Below are 23,839 nucleotides of genomic sequence, written 5' to 3'. Positions count from 1 at the left end.
AAATTGTAATAATATTTTACAATATTACCGTTTTTACTGTATTTTGATCAAATAAATGCAACCTTGGTGAGCATAAGAGACCTTTAAAAAATCCCACCCAAACTTTAGAACTGCAATGCGTGTAGACGAGAAAACATTTTGCTTATATAGCCTACTTCATTTTATAGACGCTAAATTTACAAATCATGTGACCTGCTGCCTAATAAACCTTGCGGAAGTTTCCACAGTGGACATGCAACCATCACCTGGTGCGTTTTTAGGATGTGAAAGATGTTGTGATGATCGATAGATGCAGTTCGTACAGTGATATGTTTCTTTTCTTAAACTATGCGTTTTACAAATACATTTAAGAGAGCCGTTCATCACATGCTTGCCCTGAATTATAGCGGGTCAGTTTGTTGGCGTGTGGTATGAAGTGTATAGTGGTAGTACGGGGGTCTAATCTTTCATGAGGGGCTGGAGAGGGTGTGGATCACATGTCAGATCTCTGACTGTAACAGCAGTCGCGCCTGGAGATTCCCACAGACTCCGTGGGAAGCATTCTTACGACTTAATAACACAGCTACAATGACAGACGAGACCGAGACAGCAGAAAATAGGGTGTGAGAGAGGGAGAGCTTCTGGTATTTGATACTGGATGGGAGAGGGAGCACTAAAAGGGCGGGCACCGACTCGGATCTGTTTATTTTTGACACACACATAGGAACATGGCCATCAGCAGGATTGGGATACAGCTGCAGTTTCTGCTGTACTCTGTGTCAGCCTACCTTTCACCGTACAATCTGGATAATATCCTCCCGATTCCTACAGGTATGAGAGAGGTTGAGAGCGCGGATGCGTGTGCGCGCTCGTAAGTGATAGTCAATTTGTGATATTTAGAACGTGGTTTGTTTTATATTTGCGTACGTATGTAGGCTACTTATCTATGTATAGTATATCATATTTCTTTGTGTGTGTGTATTATATATATATATATATTTTTTATATATATATATATATATATATATATATATATATATATATTATACACACACACACTATTTACATCTATTTTCCAATAAAATTATGATATAATATATTATATACACGTATGCTGGACGGAACAATTTACATTAATTGCTTTGTAGGCTTTTTATGTCCTCCTTTCTGCTTTATTCACAGCTGCATGAACGCCACAAGTTTGCGCAAAATATTTGAATGGGAGTTCACATGGTCAAACAGTGCAATTAAATCTTAAAAATGGAATATTAAATCTTAAATATGTGTATTCATTAAACATCATTTAATGACCCTACTGTATATTTTCTACCTATATTTTATATGTAGCCTACTGGATATTCACATTTCTTTTATATGCAGGCATTTGATTGCCATTAGGCTACTGAAAATTATTATAAATAAAGCTATTGTCATGACATTCATAAAATGTATGCTTCAGTATGTGTATCATGTGATTGATTCTTATATTTTAACGTCAAGGTTTTGTCAGGCTTAATATTTCTGAAGTGGAATTAAGTCTTGTTTGAGTCATGTTTAAATCTATTGTCATTCATCCATAAATGCACATTTCCATATGCATCCGATCCATCCTCTGTTAATTCATCAATCTGTGTGGTATGCTTATTTTTCATATCGATGGTGCATTAAAGGTGCTCTAAGCGATGTCGGGTGACGTCACTTCTTGTTGACGTTTAAAGTACTGTTAAACAAAATTGAGGCTAGCTAGACCCTCCCTCCTCCTCATCAGTGCATTAACCCCCCGAATCCTTCTTGTCGGTTATTGGCTGGAACAGTTTGTTATGTTTCGTGGTGCGGGTTAGCCCAGTGTGTTTACTTTTTGTTGCCGTTTGTGGAGCCTGGGGTGTCTGCAGAGACTGTTTTTTTACAGTGTGTTCAGGGGACAGACAGCTAGCGGATAGTTAGGAGATGTTTGCTGTATGTGACAGCATGACAAAATGTTTTGGCCTAAAAAATGCGTGACATCGCTTAGAGCACCTTTAAAGAGCACTTCACCTAAGTCACAGCGCTATTTCACCCCAGGTATGCTTGCCAATAAGATTATTGATTATCCTTTATTCTTCTCTGTTGTCTTTTTTGTTGTGTGGTTTTTTCTTTAGCTCGGGATCCATATGATGTCTTGAAAAGATTTGACCCGTGTTGTCTGCTGGCCCCGCCTCCCCCTCCTTTGTTCCCGCCCCCTCCTGGTGTCCGTAAAAGAGAGCCTGTGAGTGACATGTTAGGCTTGTTCGACTTTATGCAGCTCTGCGCAGACTGATCGGTGGCTGACTTGAAGCAGTGCATGCCGTTAGAAATTTTGTCCGACTTGATGCAGCGCCGACACCACGTGACTGTGACGTATGCCATTAAAGTAGCGCGAGAGCGATTCGAGAGCAGCCGCAGGACTCAGCCAGCGCAGATTCTCACGAGCAGCTGCATGAGCTCTGATGTCGACACAACTGTTCCACGATTGGCCGGATTCACCGCATGACAAGGATCACATGTGTTTCGTGTTTATTCTCACACCTTAAGTTCCACTAAAGCTCACAAATCATTTTTTATAACTATTTTCATGTAGTCACGATGTTATATTGTGTCATGTTTATCAAAATAAAACTGGTTAAAAAAAGTTGATTCCACTTCATTGATAGTAGTAACTTTATTCTTGTTCAAACAGACGCTTTATAAAGCAGTACATAAAGTATTGAATGGAAATGTCTGTGAAACATCTGTGTATTTTGCAAATATTGCATTTATTTCACTTCAGCTTTGGTAAAGCAAACACCACATGAGCGGTCACACTACGGGAACCAGAAAGTGTCCGACTTCACGTCTCTGTTTGCAGCTCCTCACCACCTGTACGCGGCAACTCTCGCCGATCGGTTACATGCAGCCGATGTCGAACACACCTAATATTAGAATTATAGCCACAAGAAATCACAGTGCGCATGTTACTCTACCATTTATCTGTTTTTCAAGGCCTTGCCCAGTTCTGTGGAAAGGATAAGAGAGAGAGAGGAGGATGAGGAGCAGGTGAAGGAACGTTGTGTGATGGGACCACCAGGACCTCCTGGACCCGTTGGACCACAGGTAAGGAACAGGAAGAGGTACTGAAGTCCCCTAGCCAGACAACTAAACAATATGAAGAACAAAATACAACTCTTCGTACATACATTCAAAGGTTTTTCTTTGTTTTAGGGTCGCAGTGGCATTCCAGGGATGGAGGGACCCAAAGGAGATAAGGTGAGACGGTTAAACATCTGGTTAAAGGTGCAGTAAGTGATTTCTGAGAATCATTGTTGTGCACTGCTGATATTTGAAATAAATACAAACAAACACACCCCTCCCTTCATTTCTCCGCCCCAAAAATTGCACGAACACGCAATGCAAGAGTGGATGTCTCTTTACCATAACAGAAGCGAAGCAAAATAAAGGAAGAGTTTGTTGTTAGTCGCCAGCAGCACATACTCAAAACCAATGTTACTCACATATGGAGCAGAAACAACGCAACCCCAGCATCCATTTTCAGGCTTTCCCGCTTGGGTATCTCCAGCATTGGAAAGCTTTCCTAATATTAACGCGGATCGTAAAGCTCTTGCCTGATCATAACCCTTCTTTTTCCAGTGATATTCCTCTGAGCTTTTCTCTTTTTTTAAAGTCTCTCAGCCATCTTTCCTTCAACAGTCTTTCTTCAAATGCCCCTATTCCTGATTGGCAACAAGTTTGTTGTGGTGCTCGGCCCGATCCACTTTCAACAGCGTTTTTCCAAAATCATTTTTCAAAGATCGTACTGCACCTTTAAGAGGAACCGAAGAAGACTTCAGGGTCTGTTAGTTGTGAAATCTTTTATGAAACTAAATGAATTTCTCTTTCTTTTCACTTTAGGGTGACATAGGACGACCAGGCTCAAAGGTCAGATTCTCATCTTTGATCTCCTGAAGTGCTATATTTGTGCCAGATGCATGGATACCACCAGTAATGATAAAATGGATGTCACGGATGTCTACCGATCTTCATAGAGCACATATGGAGCAGAAGTCTTGGTTCACAGTTCCTTTCTTTCATATAAAATGTCTGTTTATGATGAGATAGGTTGCATTTTGCAGTCCTTTACGCTGTTTATGACATGCTCTCTTGGTGCATGTAATAGTTTTACAGGCTGCTGTTTGATTGGCTGCAGTCCACTGCAGTTCTGCCCTCTAATATCACTTAGTGCTGAACTCAGACATTAATCTCAGTCCTGTACTGCTGCTCTTAGTCTAAACACACACAGCTATTTAATTGCACTTGAACTCTCAAGCACCTCAAGCAAAAAGAAGGGAAGGAGTTTGGAACACATGCAGGATGATTTATGGGAGATGGCAAAAATATTTTTAATCTTAATAAGTGTTTTTATTTTGATTTCCAATATAAATAAAAATTAATATAATGAATAATGAAAAGAAATATACGTGAGAAGCACAATTGCATAAGATTACAAGATATTTTTCAGAGAAAATATCTTTAAGTTTATATGTATTAATTAATTTTAATTAATTTTTGTTTATTGTTGGCTTTTATTTTGTTAGGTAAATTTGTGAGAAAAATAATCTTTTACTGTTTTGAAGAAAAGTGTCTTCTGCTCACCAAGACTGCATACGCTTTGATAGTAAAAACAGTAATATTGTGACCTGTTATTACAATGTAAATTAACTGTTTTCTATTTTAATATATTTAAAATGTAATTTATTCCTGTTAGGGCAAAGGTGAATTTTCAGCAGCATTTCTCAAGTCATCCTGAAATAATTCTAATACTGATTTGGTTTTCAAGAATAATTTATTATTATTAATGTTGAAAATAGTTGTGCTTATTATAGTTGTGTGTTTTTTTTTTTAAACCAATGAACTATGAAATGTGAAAAGTGAAAATACACTTCAATTTAATGCATCAGTGCTGATTAAAAATGTTCATTTCTTACTAACTAAATTCTTACTAACTAAAGTCTAATAAATATGAACATTGGTGCGTTTTACCATTTTGCAGTTGCTGCCGTTTTATAACTTATGTTACTCATGTCTGAGCGTTACATTGATTTTATCATGGGTAAAGTCTTTACGTTATGCTAAGAACACCCCTTACCCATGGAACGCACAACCTCTCATCACCTATTACTTTATTATTTGACACAATTTTACTTCTCAAGTAAAGTATTTTGTTTTAAGGATTCTTAGATGTTTTCATTGGAAAACAAAACCAGAAATAAAGGTTTTTTTTACAGTACAGAGGGGATAGAGATAGAATCTAGTGGTAAAAGCAAGAGAAAGAGAGTGTTTGAGTAAAGAGCCTGGAAGGCGTTCAAAAAGAATCATAAATATTAGATAGGCTGATGTTTTAAAGGAGTTAAGAGGACTGCCGAGAGGCAGGGATGCTGAGTAGATGGTTTGTGTTCAATTAAAGCTGCTCTGTACACTCAGCACTTCAGCCACACTGCCAGATCTGGTTGGGTTGTGGTTGCGGTGGGTGTATAAAAGTAAACTAGCACACAACTATTTCTTCCTTTGTCTTTGTAGGGTCGTACTGGGCGTCCAGGTCTGCCAGGGAAACCAGGCGCTGCAGGGCTGCTCGGCCCAGAGGGACCTAAGGTGGGTGAGTTTTGCCTCTGCACTCCAACTGACCAATGTAATCGAGCCATTCGCTGCACTAACCTAATTAAAATGACAGAATATCTGTTATCACCATCTCCTTTGGAGTGTCTGCATTTCAACATTATTGCTAATGACTGTTTCACAATAATCGCTAGGTCTGAGATGAACTCTTTTCCCTCCTGCGCGTTTTAAAAAAGTTTCAAAAAACGTTCATGGCCCCCAGAATATTTTGCTGTATGAATATCTGAACATGAAAAGAAACAAGAAAGAACAGAGTTTTTCCACTTTTTCAACTTTAGTTAGTCTGAAATGTTGCTGTTTGAGCATAAAAAAGATCTGCATAGTTACAAAGCTCCACTGCAAAGGGAGATATATTATTTAACAGAATCCCGTTTTCAAGAACTACAACGAACGGCTCGTTTGGGCTACAACGCGGTTTTCCCGGATCTTATGAAGTCACAATGTTACTCATTTAAATAATCCCCGGCCACAGATGGCGCATAAAAAGGGACGAGGCCTAGATGATCTGAGACACTGTTTTTTTCCACAATGTTTCCATAACTCATTTGTTTGACCTTCCTAAGGCTGACAAACTTAGAGTGGCTAAAAATTATTTTAAACAGTTTTAAACCTGAACATTATAACTCCAACGCTTATCTGTGCGCTGCACATTTTATGGAGAACAGCTTGTTCTCTTACGAGAGGTTCTCTCGTATTGCGTAAGTTTAGCTTACGCTACGGGAAAGATTCATCTTCTCGAGATACTGAAGCCAAAAAATTATCCTTAATTTCGCCGTCGAACAGCGAACAGCCAGCCTAGGACAGCGCTGAGGAAGCCGGCCGTCTTCGCCACATTCAGCCATCCGTGCGAGCTACGCTATCCGGCGACGTATCCTTTGCCTTGCATATTATTCTAAAAGAGCAGCGAGCATCTTTTTAAAGATGCTTCGCACTTCCTGCGGCTCGTGTAAAGCCCCGCTCAGCGCCGGAGACCGCCACCTGATCTGCGCTCTCTGCCTGGGCCTGGAACACGCAGAGCTCGCCCTCGCGTCTGGGGGCTGCGAGCTCTGTGAGGAGCTTCCGCTGTCGACCCTGCGGGCTCGACTCGAAGCCTTCAACACCACAGCAGTCACTCTGCCCCCTGTGGGACCGCGCAGAAAGAAGCGCCGTTCCCTGAGACAGCCGGAACCTGTGGCCACAGCGACCCGCTCGCCGGAGAACCTCCCTCGAGCCTCGCTCTCGCCTTCCCCACCTCTCCTCACTGACGCGCAGCTGCCGCTTGCGAGCCTCACTGCCGTCGTTTCGGAGGATGAGTCCGAGGGACACGTCACAAGAGACTGCTGCTCTATCCTGGCATCAGACAGCGAGGAATGGTCGCTTCACTCCGCCACCTCGTCAATCCAGGAATCCACCCGTACCCGCGCTGGAGCTGACGCGGAACTTATGCGCCTGCTGACACAAGCTGTTGACCGTCTCGGGCTCGAGTGGTCGCTGCCGAAGGAACCCGCGCCGAACAGGCTCGACGGCTGCTTCCTTCAAAGTCGCCGCCGCGCAGTTTCAGAAACTAGGCCCGCTCCATTCCTGCCGGAACTTCATGCGGAGCTGACGAAGTCATGGAATACACCGTTTTCTGCTAGACTTCAGTCACAGGCCTCCGCGTCGCTCTCCCGAGTGGACGGCACCGCCGAGAAAGGGTACACAGCTATTCCCCCTGTGGAAGAGGCGGTCGCAGCACACCTTTGCCCGCCCTCCGCGAGATGGCGGTCACGGTCAGCCCTCCCGTCTAAAGCCTCTCTTCGGCCCAGCGGTGAACGGGATCGTTGACCGCTTCTCTGTGGTGCGAAAGACCACGCAGGCCATGAACCTCTTCCTGCCGCGACGCTCGAGTTCCGCCACAGGCCGCTCTCGCGAGAGACAAAGCCAGCCTCCTGTGCGAACCAGCACCCAGCGTCCAGCACAGCCTCAGCCGCAGCCTCAGCCTTCGCAGCGACGTCAGGGCGGCCGCCCTAGATCGCGCTCAGACAGCCGTCACAGACCGCCGCCCCCCAGAGGGCCTCGGCAAAGAATCACGCTGAAGTCCGAGCACGCGAAGCCCTCCTAACAGCGAGAGAGCAGGGACGTGCACAGGGGGGTTGCTCAGGTTGCCCGGGCAACTGCCCATATGCCCTTCTCGACTCAAGTTGCCCTTCCGAGAAAAAAAAAAAAAATCGTACAATGGCTGCAGAATTTCACATAGGCCTAGATACATTTTTTTTTTTTTTTTTTTTTAATTCGCAAAGCCTCATTCACTTCCATTCGTGCACCGAACGTGAAAGTCAGTAAGGTAAGGGCAAACTGTTTACGTGGCTGCAGCGCTGCACGCGACCGGTGCGTAAGACCCCACAAATTACTTAAGGCCCCGCCTCCATCTCGTGTCATAGCGTGTCAGTTAATGTGTACAACATCCATGACAAAATGAAGCGAAACTATCCTTCTGGTCACGAAAAGAGGAAGAAGAAAAAACCCATGAGAGTGAATTGCGGGAACAACAATCAGGTAAACTTGTGTTCTCTCCTCTCTAAGTTTGATGTCAGCAAAGTTTGATGTTTTTCGGTCTTGCTAACCTAGCTGGGCAGGCAGTGCATCTCTTGCATCACTTTGTGCCTGACAAAAGTGAGAGTAAAATAAAAAAAATTATTACGTTTGTTTTTGATAAACGACAAAGTGCAACGGTGTTTGTTTACTGCAGCTCGGAAAACATAACCGCGTCGCGTGTGTTATCGTGCGTTCATATGCGCGTGCACGAAATGAAACTCGCATTTTTCAAGCAGAAATATGTGGAGACCAGACATACTGTACAATACATGCACGTGAATGATGGCACTCCCAATCAAAGTCACATTTATAAAACAAGAAACTGATTATCTAGTCTCAGTGTAGTTAAAAACTCTAAACAACTGCACTAATTACGCAAGATAGAAAGCAATGTATTGACAATTTGACATTGATTGACTATTGATTTATAGGCTATATTGAATTTAAAATGTTGATTAGCTGGACATACTGGTCAATATGGATGCACATCCCTCGGTAAATAATAACCATAAATCAAGAATTGCTTCAACATGCATAATAATAAATTAAAAAAATCATACTGATGCCGAAAATACCCAGGCTGTAGAGAGAACCAAAGTTAATCACAAAAGCCAAAGCTCAGGGTTATAATTTATTATTTTCTTCTTATTTATGTTTACGTTAATATTCACTTGTTATGTTAACATTCTATAGAAAATACTCTATTCAATAAATATTGTTTGTTTGAACCTCATTCTGTTCTATATTGTTGTACTTATTCTTTGACTGTTTTGTTTAAAGGAGGGAGGATTGTATTGGGAGCACTGAAGTGTCAGGTGTGATTGTGTGGCAATGGCAAATGGTTTACATAGCTCACGGCGTCACAGGTCAGGTAGAGGGCCCCTTTTGCTTAGGGCCCCAGGGGGAGTTCAGGATCGGATTCTGTTGCCTACCGGAATTCCTGTTCCCTTTACGCAATCATTCCTCAAATCATGCGTAGTTGCCCGTAGCCTACCATCAGAACTGAATACGAGCAAGAAGCACAACTGAATGTAGGGGAAGCCCTTTTTTCAGGTCAGAGCAACTGCCCCTCATAATTCCTGTGCACGTCCCTGCGAGAGAGAAAAGACGTGCGTGTCCCGCTGCGGCCGGACCGCCGTCAAAGTTCATTTCCCTGTCAGTCCCCTTCGAACAGGCTACTGCAGTGGTTCAACTAGCAGCCAACGAGCCGGTTTATTCACCCTCTCGCCTGCACACAAACGCCGTTTTCACGGCGACCCAGAGAAATCTCAAAAAGAGTATAATGTCTGGTCCGGCTCACGCCGTCAGTATTTTAAGTGTAGTGAATGTGCCCACGCCCCAGTGTTCACCCCTACACATAAGCACTCCAAATCCAGTGTCACTCACAGAGCACACGCTCATAAAGCGCAGAAAAGCCGCTCGAGTGTTGAATGTAAGAAATGTGTCCACAGGTCTGTGCCCACTATCTGCCCGCTCTGTTACACGATCAAAGAAGCAGATTATGAACGTAAGTCTCGTGCCCGCCAGAGAGCGCTCACGCTTGCTAACACAAACCTCCCCCCGGGCCCCGCCTGCGCGTTTAAGTGTTATCACAAAACGCAGGGCGTTAATGAAACGCTCCCCATCTATTATGATCGAGGCGTCAGATAAAGTTGTAAGTCTCGTGCCCGCGTAGGCGTGCTCACGCTTACAGAGAGCTCTTCCGCCTAGAGCGCTGCTCGCGCGTCAAAGTGTGGTAAAAGTATGTTCCCCATCCCTTATGATTGGGACATCTCACATAAGTCAGCGAGCGGCCATTGCCCAGAACCGAGAGCGCGCGCACCGCGCTTTCGGCTCCGGTTCAGTTTCACAAGCCCGCAAATGGCGGCGGTCTGAACCCGGAGGCCATTCGCGCCCTAGCGGCTCACATAGCTGCGTGGGAAACTATCCCAGGGATTTCAGAATGGGTGTTGAGCACAATAAAGCAGGGCTATACACTTCAATTCATTCGCCGTCCCCCGCGCTTTCAAGCCCGGACCGCGACGATAGTGAATGCGGAAGTAGCACACCTACTTCACGCAGAAATAGCAAAGCTGCTGTGCAAAGGGGCTATAGAAAAGGTACCGCCTTCTCTGAGCGAGTCAGGCTTTTACAGCCGATATTTTCTCGTACCCAAGAAGGACGGAGCCTTCAGACCTATCCTAGATCTGAGATATTTGAACAAAGTGCTTGCGAAAAGACCGTTCAAAATGCTTACGACCAGGAAAATCCTCGCGCACGTTCGCCCGAGGGACTGGTTTATTTCTCCAGATCTGAAGGATGCCTATTTTCAGATTCAGATAGTACCCTGTCACAGGCAATTTTTGAGATTCGCCTTCGACGGTCAGGCATATCAATACACCGTCCTGCCGTTCGGCCTGTTCCTGGCACCCCGTACATTTACAAAGTGCATGGACGCGGCGCTCGCCCCCCTGAGAAGTCAGGGGCTGCGCATAATGAACTATCTGGACGATTGGCTGATATTGGCACAGTCAGAGACAGAACTACTATCTCACAGAACAGTGCTTCTCAGTCATCTGGAAAGCTTCGGTCTCACGGTCAACTGGACCAAGAGCTCATTACTGCCCAGCCAGTCAATTTCCTTTTTAGGAATAGAACTGGACTCGGTGACCATGACGGCTCGTTTATCGACAGAGCGCGCGCGCCGTGTTCGCCACCTAGCCGCATCTTTCCGGAAGGGCAGCTTTCTCCCTTTGAAAACATTTCAAAGGATGTTGGGCTGTATGGCATCAGCTGCAGCGGTGCTCCAGCTGGGCCTACTGCGCATGCGCCCGCTCCAACGCTGGTTGAACGCTCACGCGTCTCGCCGAGCCTGGGTGTCCGGCGGCCAGAAAATCAGAGTGACTCAGACCTGCATAGCAGCTCTGCAGCCCTGGTTAGTGGCCGACTCGTACCAGCAGGGAGTAATGATGGGAACCATCTCTTATCGGAAAGTCATCTCGACAGATGCGTCCAACTCGGGTTGGGGCGCGCTGTTCGAGGGCAGACCGGCCTTTGGCCAGTGGTCAGACCAGGAGAAGGGTTTTCACATAAACTGTCTGGAAATGCTAGCGGTCGAGAACGCACTGAAGTGCTTCCTCCCGTTCATACAGGACCAGCATGTTCTTGTCCGCTCGGACAACACATCTGTGGTATCCTATGTAAACCGTCAGGGCGGTGTCAGATCCAGGAATCTCTGCAATCTGACGGAACGCCTCCTTATTTGGTCGCAGATGAACCTGCGCTCGCTGAGGGCGGCGCATGTGCCTGGCCATTTGAACGACGGCCCAGACAAACTGTCCAGGGACAATGTTCCCCCAGGGGAGTGGTCCCTGCACCCCCAAACGAAACTGAGGCGCCTATTCGGCAGAGCGGAAGTCGACCTGTTTGCGTCAAAAGACAACGCTCAATGCCCGACGTTCTTCTCGAAGGACGAGGACGCGCTGGCCCAGGTTTGGCCCTCCGGTCTCTCTGTTGCCACAGGTGATCAAGAGAATCAGGGAAACACGCCACTCGGTGCTCCTCATAGCCCCGCGTTGGGAGAATCAGATTTGGTTCCCGGAGCTGGCACGGCTGTCACATACAGCTCCGTGGCCGATTCCGGTGAGGGCAGATCTCCTCTCTCAGGCTCGCGGCACGATCTGGCATCCCCATCCAGAGCGCTGGTCTCTGCATGCATGGTTGATCAACGGGTACTCGTTGCCCTGCCAGAAGGAGTGATGAACACGATCACGCAGTCTAGAGCCCCTTCCACGAGAAGGCTCTACGCGTCTAAATGGTCGGTGTTCTCTGGATGGTGCACCGACAGAGGTCTGGACCAGCTGACATGCGGGGTGGCGCAGCTGCTCACCTTCCTACAAGAGCTGTTGGATAAGGGAAGGTCCCCATCCACGCTCAAAGTATACGTGGCGGCCGTGGCAGCGTTCGCAGAATCGACGCACGGCCAGTCACTGGGAAGACATGAGTTGGTCATCCGCTTCCTTAGAGGAGCTAGAAGGATGAATCCGCCGCGCCCCCCGTCGGTTCCCATGTGGGATCTTTCATTGGTCCTCGAGGCCCTGAAAGCTTTCCATTTGAACCACTAGACTCCGTGGGGTTGAAATATCTATCACTAAAAACCGTCTTTCTGACTGCACTGTCGTCAGTAAAACGTGTAGGGGATCTGCACGCGCTGTCTGTCAGCGCGTCGTGTCTTGAGTTCGGACCAAATGACTCTAAAGTCATCCTCAGACCTAGACATGGTTATGTCCCTAAAGTGATGGGCACTCCATTCAGAGCGCAAGTTATTTCGCTGTCAGCTCTCCCAGCATCTGACAGCGAAAGTGATGTGAATCTCCTCTGCCCTGTCAGAGCGCTGAGGTTTTACATTACGCGCTCCGCCTCCTTCAGGCGTTCGGAACAGCTTTTCGTTTCGTTTGGTGGGAGCGCCAAGGGTCTCGCCTCCTCAAACAGAGCCTGTCCAGATGGATAGTGGAGGCTATAGCGGCAGCTTACGCGTCAAAAGGTCTGCAATGCCCTCTGGGCATCAGGGCTCATTCCACGAGAGGCGTGGCCTCTTCGTGGGCATGGTCCAGTGGAATTTCTATCCATGACATATGTGTAGCGGCGGGCTTGAGCTCCCCGTCTAACTTTGTCAGGTTTTATAACCTAGAAGTTCCTGCCTTGCAGGCTAAACTGTTGTCAGTCTGAAAAAGAGGTGTATTCTGCCCAGATCTCCTGCTCAGATCACTTCATGACTCAGCTCTCCTGGTTGAGCTGCACTAAGTAGGGTATGTGACATATGACTATACAGACCGGCGCGCTGCTCTGTATTCCCTATGTGTGCTTATGTACAAGTGATGGCCCGCGTGGCTGGCCACCTTATTTTTTCCCCTCAAGCTCGGGGTCTCATGTGGATGCTTGGCGCGCACGGCGTTGACAAAGTGTTCCCGTAGCGTAAGCTAAACTTACGCAATACGAGAGAACCTCTCGTAAGAGAACGATACTCGGTTACTAACGTAACCTCGGTTCTCTCTAGAGAGGGAACGAGTTTTGCGTAACCGGGCGTGCTCGCGCTACGAGCGACTTCGCTTCAGTCGTCGAAAAACCAGAGAATTCAGCCTACAGCCCCTATTTTTATACGCTAAGCCACGCCTATCTGGCGGGCTGTGACGCTATAAAGGCGCGGGCGCCCTTCATTGGGCGTGACGTCACGCCGGGCTCACTGGTAGGCTGCAGCAGTTGCCCGCAGGGCAGCCAATGAGCATGCGAGATGGCCTGCTCTAGGTCTGCTAGCTGCTGCACTGCGTTGACAAGGTATACAAAATTAAGGATAATTTTTTGGCTTCAGTATCTCGAGAAGATGAATCTTTCCCGTAGCGTAAGCTAAACTTACGCAATACTCGTTCCCTCTCTAGAGAGAACCGAGGTTACGTTGGTAACCGAGTATCGTTTTCTGTTGCTTTTGTAAGACGGTTCACCGCTCCTTAGGAAAATGAACCATGGTTTTGTGATTGATAACTGTTTCTATTACTTTAGTTTTCTGACAGATATCACAATTAAATGGTTAATAACATCATATCTATAAAGTTTTAGAAAATTACAAAAAACATACCACTCTGAAACGTCCTGTGAAATCCGTGCTAGCAAAGTCTGTGCATGAAATCCGTTCTGCACGATCCTCTTATTCGTTAACATTGTCAGGGTCTGAATGGGGCTCGAATTGGTTGAAATTGACGCCATCCTTATTTATATTTACACTAGAGAAGAACTTGCAGTTATGAAGGGGCGGGAGATTTCCCGAACACTCGATAAGTGGTGCCAATCACAACACACTAGGCCAGCTAATCAATCACAGCACATTTCGGAAGGAGGGGCTTCATCGAAATCGGCTTGTTTGAGCCAGACTGGGGAGAGAGGTGCTGTAATATAAAATATGTGAAAAATAATGAATTTTTTGAACAAATTAAGCATAAAAAACAACAAAATTGTTGAAAAAAATGTGTAAAAAAACAAAACAAATCAAGACTATGTAAAAGGGCATAATAGGACCCCTTTAAGCACTAAAAAAACAAAAATGTTTTAAGGCCCGTTCACACCAAGAACCCTAACTATAAAGATAACTATATTAGCTTCCACACCAGCGGACAATATCATTCTGTTTATTCTAAGTACGTGCTTGTCTGCCGCTTTAAATGCTCAAGCTCATTGCACCAGGATGGATTCTGATTGGCTGTCAATGTTTTTGTCGTTCATCAGCTGAATAAAATCGTTCTGTAAGTGATTCCAAACATATCGTTTCTCTGTATCATTATCGTTATAGCTGTGGTGTGAACTCTGCTATTCTTTAATATTGTGAATGATTTTTAGATTATCGTCCTTGAGTGAAGGGCCTTTGTTCTAGCTTCATGCATTCCTTTTTTTCCGTCAACATTTGAATATGGGTAAGTTTCATAAAAAAAAGTTATAACCCCCCCCATATAAAATTTGAAAACATGGAAAGCCGGAAAATTCCAAGTGTGGTTATCTGCTGGTTGGAGCATTGGGCATGATGAAAGGTTGGGGCGTGGAGAAAGCTGTCTCTCAGGGTGTGGGGTAGGGTAAGGGCTTAGTAAATATCTCATTAGAGCCCCTGACTGTTTATATGACCTTATTGGCAGGGAGAGAAAGGAGACCCAGGACTAATGGGAATGCCAGGAATGAGGGGACCAGCCGGACCTAAAGTAAGTCAAGTTCTTCAGGTGTAACTAGTTTACAGTAGAAGGAATGGCATCTTATTATATTTGTGGGGTTTTTTGATAATTACAGAAATACCTTTTCATCTCACCTATCAATGAGAAAAGAACCAACAGGGAAATAATAATTGTCGTCTTTGTCCCATCAGGGCTTGTCAGGCTACAAGGGTGAGAAGGTACAGTATGTCTGTTAAACTCAAATAAAATGTTTCTTTACCTCTGTACAATATAGAACTAAACTCTAACTGACTGTACTTACTTCTCTGAACTTATTCTTATGGTTTCAGGGAGCACGGGGTGATATTGGACCTGCAGCTCCAAAAGGAGACAAGGTTAGAAATTAAGGATGCAATCAAAACTTTTTCTTATTAACTGTGTTTCCCCTAGCAACAAAATAGAAACACATTAAACTGTGTAGAACATACTCAAAAACACCTAGCAACCACCAACAACCAAATCGCAACACACTTGCAACCATCTAGCAACTACCCAGAACATCCTAGCAGCAAAACAGCAGCATGGTAAAATATTTAAAACACACCTAGCGACTACACAGAACCCGCTAGCAACAAAATAGCAACATGCTACCATCTACAACGCCATAGCAACCAAATAACAACTTTCTTAAACACTTAGAACACAGTAGCAACCATCTTGGAACCATACCAGGACACCCTAGAAACATGCTAGCAACCAACCAGAACACCCTGGCAACCACATAGCAACACTTAAAAATGCTTACAACATGCTTGAAACCACCTAGAAATGACTCAGAACATCTTAGAAACCAAAGAGCAACATGCTAAATAATTTGAACATCCACCTCCAAAACACTTTGAATTCAAGAGGAACCACCCAGCAACCCATTGGCAACATGTTAAAACACTTACAACATGCTAGCAACCACCCAGAACACCCTAGCAACCCCATAGCAACAAAATAGCAACATGCTATCATCTTCAACATAACAACCATCTACAACACCATATCAATGAAATAATAACAATAATAACCAGGACACCCTAGCAACATGTTAGCAACCAACCAGACCACCGTGGCAACTACATAGCAACACTTAAAAATGCTTACAACACACTTGAAACCACCTAGAAATCACTCAGAACATCTTAGAACCCAAAGAGCTATTTTGAACATCAACCTCTAAAACACTTCGAATACAAGAGGAACCACCCAGAACACCCTAGCAACCACATAGCAACACATAAAAAATACTTACTACATGCTTTCTGGACCTTGCAATCCCTCAAAACCTCCTACCAACAAAAGAATCAAATGAAAAACATGCAAAAACATTTTAAATACACCAACAACCACCTAGCAACCATCTAGATCACACTAGCAATCAAATAACAACACTCTAAAGCAATTAGAATACACTGGCAATCACCCAGATACTGTATCACATATATGTAAGATTTATTTTCTCTGTTCAAAATGAATATGTAGAATCTAAGTTTAAACATATGTAAACGGTCCTATTTAACCCTCTCCGAGTGGGATTCGAACCGGCGTCTCCATCATGGGAGGCGGGCATGCTAACGAGGAAACTAAAGACCGCAGTCTTTAGCGCGCTTTTTGAGGCAGCGGAGTGAGGTTCACACGCACAGCTCTTACTATCTTGCCTCCATTAGACTCACCCCCGCTAAACCTCACTCCCATCCGGGTCACGGCACTAAATGTAATCTGCCCCACTCAACACCAAAGACTGCAGTCTCTAGCATCAGTCTCTAGCATCAGTCTCTAGCGTCAGTCTCTAGCGTCAGTCTCTAGTGCATCTCTTGAGGCCAGGGGAGTGAGGTTTACACACACAGCTCTTACTGGCTTGCATTTATTACACTGATCTGGTCTGCTCTCTTTAGGGAGCAAATGGACTGCCTGGGATGCTGGGGCAGAAGGTATGATGTGACATTTTAACCATTAAAATCCATGTGATATATTTATCGCTAATATGTTTTGGATGTCACTGATCTGACTCGCTCCTTCTCACTGAACCTCCCCCTCCTCGTCACTACCCCAGGGTGAAATGGGACCCAAGGGTGAGCCTGGCGTCTCAGGGAAGCGTGGCCCTACAGGACGACCTGGCAAGAGAGGCAAACAGGTGAGGACCCCCACAACATTTGACAACGCATCAGATCTCCTCTAGTTTGTTTTGATATTGAGACCTTGAGTCTTTGAGTGATAATAAGGGAGTGGATTATTGGCGGAAGAAGCTTTAGACATATTTAAAACCCACATGCACACATAATTAACCTGTCTGCCTCAGTTAGCAGGTCAGTCTGTGAGTGTGTGAGTGTGCGTGTCATTTCGTAAGCAACCTGAGAACTGAAAGTCTCATCATGCTGGTAGCTGGATTTGGACCAGTAGGGCCTCTAATGTTGAGCCCAGCCCTGCCGATCGTGTTTCCGAGCTCTTGTATTACACCGTGGATAGGCACTTCCTGGGAATGTCTTTACTAACTGCTGGGAAATACCTGGACTGTTACCGTAGGCCTTTGATTCCTACTATCAATCAGCCAAACGCTGTGACACATGCACATTTAATGTTCCTTAGATCACTCCACAGGCCTCAGACTTGAATATCATTTCAACACCAGCAACTAGCTTGATGACTTTTTTGTATACTACCATTTAAAAGTTTGGGGTTAGTATTTATTTTTTTAATAAATATTTTCATTCAGCAAGAATGAATTAAATTGATCAAAAGTGACAGTAAATACTTTTGTATTGTTACTAAAGATTTCTATTTCAAATAAATGCAGCACTTTTGAACTTTCTATTAAAAGAATTCTACGAAATGTTGAGCTGCTCAACTGTTTTCAGCATTGATAATAAGAAATGTTTCTTGAGCCCCGAATCAGCACATTAGAATGATTTCTGACACTGAATACTGGAGTAATGATGCTGAAAATTCAGCTTTGCCGTCACAGGAATAAATTACATTTTAAAGTTTGTTAAAAATTTTACAATATTACTATTTCACTGTATGTCTACTTTATAAAATAAAAGCAGATTTGGTGAGCATTTCTCTCAAAACATTTTTTTCAATCTTATTGACATAGGGGCCTGATGGAGAGAGAGGTTTTCCAGGGCCAGTGGGTCCCGTTGGTCCACCTGGACCTCGGGGTTACCCGGGACCTCCTGGGGTACCTGCTTCAGGTAACATTCATGCTCTCATGCACTCACACAGACATGTGTATTTAGCTATCTAAATGTGGATATGAAGCTAATTATAATTACTACAGACCATTATTCAATTGTCCCTCAGCTTCTACCTTATGCGTTAAAAAAATTAAAAAACACTATTGTTTAATTATTTCTGAATCACCTTTGAGGATGTCTGCAGATCCAAAGTGAGGTTTTGTGAAATGTAGCTAACTTCTGAAGTCATTTATTTTCATACAGGTCTTTTCAGCAGAGATTTAAATAAGTAAATCAGTGCATAACTGCTCTAGATTAATATTTATGTCTGATCTATTTTTTTTTGTTTGTTGGCATCTCATGATGTACAGGGCTGTTTGTAGTTGGAGAAAAAGGTGAGAAGGGATTTCCCGGTCCTCCTGGAGTCTGTGCCTGCAGCTTGCCTTCTCTCAGTCCAGCCAGTGCCCCATTACAACACCGTAACAAATATGACAAAGTTCCAGCGGTAAGCCACACAAACCCGCAAATGATTTTTTTATGCCGAGGACTTTCCATTTACTTCTTAAGGTTAAAGATATTCAGTAAGAAACTTGATTTTATCCATCCGGAAGTGGCCGCTACATACAAGAATGAAACCCGACTAAATGCAAGTTTACTAAAAGGAACATAATTTCATAGGATGAACATGATATTACATTTTGGTTAAAACTGACGAAGACAAACCATTTTTTCTTTAGAAAAAAATGCATGGATGATTCGTTCCCAATATGACCAGAAACATGTATGCAAAAGTAAACAGGGTTAATTTCATGTTGTCTTTAAGTGAATTACTAACCCTACACCTAGTCCTTAAAGAAACCTTTTGGTATATTTAGATTTTTATTAAGGCAGTATTTAGGCCCTTTATTGAGCAGTTTTCATTGCGAGGAGCTCCAGATGATTTCAGGTTTTATTATCACTGTGGGTACATTTGCTCCTACACACACATTTTGCCTGTTTCTAATGGAATCAATATGCCTGTTTGTTCACTCTTTACATCTGCTTCTTCATCAGTTTGTGTTTCCTGATCTTCCTGGTCAGATATTCGTTGTGAGCAGTGAGGAAGAGCTAAAAGGTCTCCACGAAGATAATGCACTCGCCTTCAGAAAGGATCAGAGGTCTCTTTACTTTAAAGATAAAAATGGATGGGAGCCCATTCAGGTACAGGACTGTTTTGAATAGAATGCCATGAAACATGCTGCCAGACTGGCATTTCAGGAATAGGAGCTTTTTTGTTTGTATTCCAGCTGATGCCACTCCAGGCGACAGAGAGGATAAGGGTTGGGAATGGAGTCTGTGGTGATGGAGAGCTGCAGGAACTCAACGGGGAGGAATGCGATGACGGAAACAAGGTTGTTACGGACGACTGCATTGGTGAGTCACGTGATCCCAGAAAGCATCACATACTGTAGCTAATAATGAATATGCCTAAACATAAAATTAATTAGCCCTATTATATTTATCTTGTTTCGAAAGTGTGTAGATAACTTACATTTTTCTTGTTCATTCTTTGAGTGTGTCTTCTGAGTTCTTCACTCACTCCACTTGACCACTTCTGTCTCTTTCCTGTTCTTTATCTCTGTCTCTGTGAGTAGGCTGTAAGAAGGCATACTGTGGTGATGGATATCGTAATGATGGTGTGGAGGAGTGTGATGGGAAAGACTTTAACTACCAGACCTGCAAATCATATTTGCCAGGGTATGCATACAACACTTACACAATTTCACATGTGTATTGGGTAGACTCTTTGTAATCAACAGATTTTAAGCTGAAATGTCTTTTCTAATGTAATTTTAATAGTAATTATTTATTTATTTTAAATAACATTTTAATCATCTTTTACCTAATCGCTTTTTAAATGGTCTGGGGTGTGACTGTAAAATTTTAAACATACAAATTTCTATCCTTTCTATTAATTTTAGTACAGCATGTCACCCCTCAGGACATGCCAACTACCCAAAAGTATTTCATGTCAACACCCAATATAATTAACGACTCTATCTTTTTGTACACATAGCACCTTTGGGCAGCTCAGGTGCACCGACTCCTGTTTCATCGACTCAACCGGCTGTAAACACAGGACCTGAGGCCTACAAAAGTTTCACACAGACACACACACACACTATGAGAGAGAGTCTGCAGAGATCAACAGTTTTTAGCAGATGATCTGAGAGGATTTGGCTGTTTCTGTCTCCCTTGCTTCCTTCACTCTCATCTAGACACACGCACACACACACACACACACACACACACACACACACACACACACACACACACACACACACACACACACACAGCAAGCTACACAATACTATAAGGTACAACTCAGCGGTACTGGACTATTTGCAGCACATGTTCTTTGATTCTAGTATGTTTTAATGGCAGCTGAGCGGAGGCTAAATGTTGAAAGTTTGGAGCTGTGTAATGAAATGATATTTATTTAAATGAATGTATAATATGTTTATATGAAACTTATTTATTTGTTTGGTATTGCAAATGCATGATTAAGTTTGTGCATGTTTCCATACATGTAACATGTTCTTATTCTCATGGAACAACAGACTAAGCAGTATTTCATTGGTTCATGCCTTGTAAAGCATGTATTGTAAAAGCAGGTATTCATTGTAATTATTATAATTTTTTATTTATTGAACTGTGTCCAGACTTTTATGAAATTATACCTAATAATTCTCTGCTTGATAATTGTTCACAAGAAAAAAGTATGTCTTGTAATGTTTACTAGTTGGGTTAAATAATTTATTCAGTCAGAGCAATAAATTGCACACATCTCCAGTGGGTGGCACTGTTTCCCAGTGTCTCGCATGAGTATCTTCCTCCTTCAGATTCAGAGCTTTGATCAAATATTTCATACTGGCAAAGATTTCAAATACAGGTAGATGTAAAAAAAAAAAAAAGTAAATAATGAAATATAGATTTAGGGAAACCTAAGAGTATTTTTTCTTTGGTGTTTCAGAAAGTGTTGATTTGATGACGACTCAGTTACATAGGGCTCCAGCAGCCACAAGAAATAAAAACGTGTTATTTGAAAATGTTAATGTGTTAATTAGGAAATATATAATTATTCCATTTACGTATACTATCCCATCTATAGTTTCATCCATTTCAACCATTTATTCTAACCACTTTAGGCTTAAAACACAGTGTTTCACTTTTACTGGGGAACTTTCTACCCTTTTTACAAAAAACAGATGAAACGGTAAGTCAGTGAGATTTCTCAAATCTGTATGCACAGATTCATCGCTTTTTTCCTTTTGCTTTATTTTGTTAAGCCAAAATTTAAACTTTTACTAATTTTTATTCTATGAGTAGTTATTAATTTGCCTTTTTACTCCATTCAGTTTATGTTGACAGCTGATGGGATCATCAATAAAAGCCTTCTCAGGTATGATAAGCAAAATTAATAGGAATTATTAGGATAACACATTTGTTCCTGATATATTAAATGTTAAAGCACTTATTATTTGATGAAGAAGATTAATAAGACAGGTAAACAATTTTCAATAAGAATCAGAGGTTTTAACAGGGCTGCAGCTGTAATGGGGAATCATTCTTGAAATGTGGATGACTTTTACATCAAACTAAAATGTTTTCACAGATCATGTGAGTTGATTTTACCTATAGATTTGGCTGCTGTTCTTCCTTTAACATGAAAATGATGCTTAAAAAACTGTCCTGATAAAAGTTAGCACCAAGCTTCATTTCAATCTTCAAGCTTCATATTTCATCTTAAATGAGTCCTCATAGCAGGAGGTTGTGGGTTGACTGTGAAAACAAAACAGGAATAGTTCAATTTCAATAAGACAGGTCGTTTCTGTATTTTAAATAACAAACAATCAACTGAGGAACTGAGAAAACTATTTTTGTATGCACAATTGTTTCAACTTTTGAATCTGATCAATTGATCTGATAATAACTGGTTCTGAAACAAGCAATTTGCATTAAAACAGAGACATACAATTTACACTATTATTCTACAGCGGTTAATGTTTTAAATGTTTATGAAAGAATTATATTGTGCTCCCTGCATATAATTGATCAAAATTTACATTATTACATTAAAAACAGAAATATATAACTTAAATTATTACAATTTTAAATAATTGTTTTAAATATTTTTTAAATATATATATATAAAATATATATTTTATATTTAAATATATATGAAAATGTCATTTTTTTCTGTGATATTAAAAGCTGAATTTTCAGCATCATTACTCCAGTCCTAAGTCCTCCAGTCACATGATTCTTTCTAAAATGCTGATTTGATGCTCAAGAAACATTTCTTATAATTAATAATGTTGTAAACAGTTGTGAAGCTCAATATATTTGGGAAACCATGATACATGTTTTTTCAGGATACTTTGATAAATATAAAGTTTAAAAGAACAGCATTTATTTTAAATAGAAATAATTTGTAACATAATAAATGTCTTTACTCTCAATTAATGAATTTAATGCGTCTTTTCTGAATATTCATTTCTTTCTTTAAAATCTCAGTGACCCCATCATTTTAAACAGTACCTTTAGATCAGTGGTTGTCCACGAACTAACCGATATCTTTTTAATTCTATCACAAGCTATGTTTCCATCCAAAGTTGCGAATTTAACTTATGCGCAAAATTGGGATATCGCGTAAAACATTTGCATATAAAGCACCATTTCTATCCCATGTGTTCAAGAGAACAAAATCTTGAAGTCCTGGGAAATTGGTGCAAAATATCTATAATAAAAATGGAAGTTGGGAAGTTGAATCAAATCATTTTGATGACAGACTTTGGCTCAGACATTTCAGAATTATTAAACCAATATATTAGATGCTGTGCAATGAAATTGGTCTGCTGGTAAGTTATCCAATCTCTTTTTTTATCTCATTTTTTAGAATTTATGTGCATCTTTGGCGTTGCCATCCACCGTTTTTTAATGCAATATCCCAAAATATGTAAAAAAATAAGGAGGATGGAAACATAGCTATTGTGTTTTAATATGCACATTTTGCTGTCCAATTCAAACACATTAATACAGAATATATTCTGGACTTTGTTATGAAAACATCCATCTTATATCACCTGTTTTTTCAATTGTAGGCTATATATAATAAAAAAAAATCATCTGCCTCAAGCCTTTCTAAATGAACAGAGGCAACATTGTGAGCACTGTCATTGAAGAGACTTCACCTTTCTTCACATACACACAAAGAGTTTGTTGTACCTCTGTTCTCCTTGCTGGGGTAAGTACGTGGGAAGGGCCTGAACTCTTCAGGAGGGGGGAAGTCCTCTATCGGATGGAAGTGAAACTTTGATTCAAAGTCATCTGAAAAGTAGACAAAGACACTTCTGTGAGTTGAAAATAAAAACCCAGAAATGTCATGTTAAATCGAAATTGTTTTGCAGGAGATCACAAACATACAATTAACTAATCATATTGACACTATAGTTCATTTCCTAGTGCTTGTTGCTGTTCATCAGAAGGTAATAGCCCATTTAGGCCTTTGGATTCATCATTAAAGGGTTAGTTCACCCAAAAATGAAAATGATGTCATTAATGACTCACCCTCATGTGAGCCCGTAAGACCTCCGTTCATCTTCGGAGCACAGTTTAAGATATTTTAGATTTAGTCTGAGAGTTTTCTGTCCCTCCATTGAAAATCTATGTACGGTATACTGTCCTTGTCCAGAAAGGCAATAAAGACATCAT

The 23,839-nt window shown here is 42.3% G+C and overlaps 2 protein-coding genes across 6 annotated transcripts in view; one reads left to right on the top strand and one right to left on the bottom strand.

Annotated features, from left to right (window-relative positions):
- Positions 1 to 216: 216 nt before the first annotated feature.
- LOC143701834 (uncharacterized) lies at positions 217 to 20,933 on the top strand. 3 transcript variants are annotated; one of them, XM_077195502.1, is made up of 17 exons: positions 217 to 810; positions 2,118 to 2,224; positions 2,977 to 3,087; positions 3,196 to 3,240; positions 3,883 to 3,909; positions 5,548 to 5,619; positions 14,853 to 14,915; positions 15,077 to 15,103; positions 15,215 to 15,259; positions 16,808 to 16,843; positions 16,966 to 17,046; positions 18,007 to 18,103; positions 18,457 to 18,590; positions 19,166 to 19,285; positions 19,372 to 19,498; positions 19,720 to 19,822; positions 20,142 to 20,933. In XM_077195502.1, the coding sequence occupies exons 1-17, from the start codon at positions 708 to 710 to the stop codon at positions 20,209 to 20,211; spliced, it is 1,368 nt and encodes a 455-aa protein (XP_077051617.1). In that variant the 5' UTR covers positions 217 to 707; the 3' UTR covers positions 20,212 to 20,933. The 3 variants fall into 3 exon arrangements, with proteins under 3 accessions (XP_077051617.1, XP_077051616.1, XP_077051615.1); XM_077195501.1 differs by having other exon boundaries at positions 576 to 810; positions 19,139 to 19,285; positions 19,372 to 19,494; positions 19,716 to 19,822; positions 20,142 to 20,343; XM_077195500.1 differs by having other exon boundaries at positions 576 to 810; positions 19,139 to 19,285; positions 20,142 to 20,343.
- Positions 20,868 to 23,839, bottom strand: part of wipf3 (WAS/WASL interacting protein family member 3) — a 16,579-nt gene continuing 13,607 nt past the window's right edge. For all 3 annotated transcript variants that reach the window (XM_077195497.1, XM_077195498.1, XM_077195499.1), the window contains 2 exons: positions 23,354 to 23,455; positions 20,868 to 21,907 (listed from right to left, as the gene is read on the bottom strand). In XM_077195497.1, coding sequence (XP_077051612.1) covers positions 21,867 to 21,907; positions 23,354 to 23,455 — 143 coding nt within the window. In that variant the 3' untranslated portion in view covers positions 20,868 to 21,866. The remainder of the gene's footprint in view (positions 21,908 to 23,353; positions 23,456 to 23,839) is intronic.

Source organism: Siphateles boraxobius, unplaced genomic scaffold (genome assembly GCF_051911475.1).
Source record: "Siphateles boraxobius isolate OS27281-9 unplaced genomic scaffold, OSU_SipBor_1 33, whole genome shotgun sequence".
Lineage (NCBI taxonomy): Eukaryota > Metazoa > Chordata > Actinopteri > Cypriniformes > Leuciscidae > Siphateles > Siphateles boraxobius.
The sequence above is the reverse complement of the archived record's forward strand: the minus strand, read 5'-3'. Positions and strand labels throughout refer to the sequence as shown.

Bases quoted from the DNA above. Each gene is read 5' to 3' on its own strand.
- LOC143701834 (XM_077195501.1), top strand. From the start codon at position 708: ATGGCCATCAGCAGGATTGGGATACAGCTGCAGTTTCTGCTGTACTCT. The intron at 15,104-15,214 runs GTACAGTATGTC...TTATGGTTTCAG, and splicing joins CAGGCTACAAGGGTGAGAAG to GGAGCACGGGGTGATATTGG. The intron at 18,591-19,138 runs GTAAGCCACACA...CTTCTTCATCAG, and splicing joins AATATGACAAAGTTCCAGCG to TTTGTGTTTCCTGATCTTCC.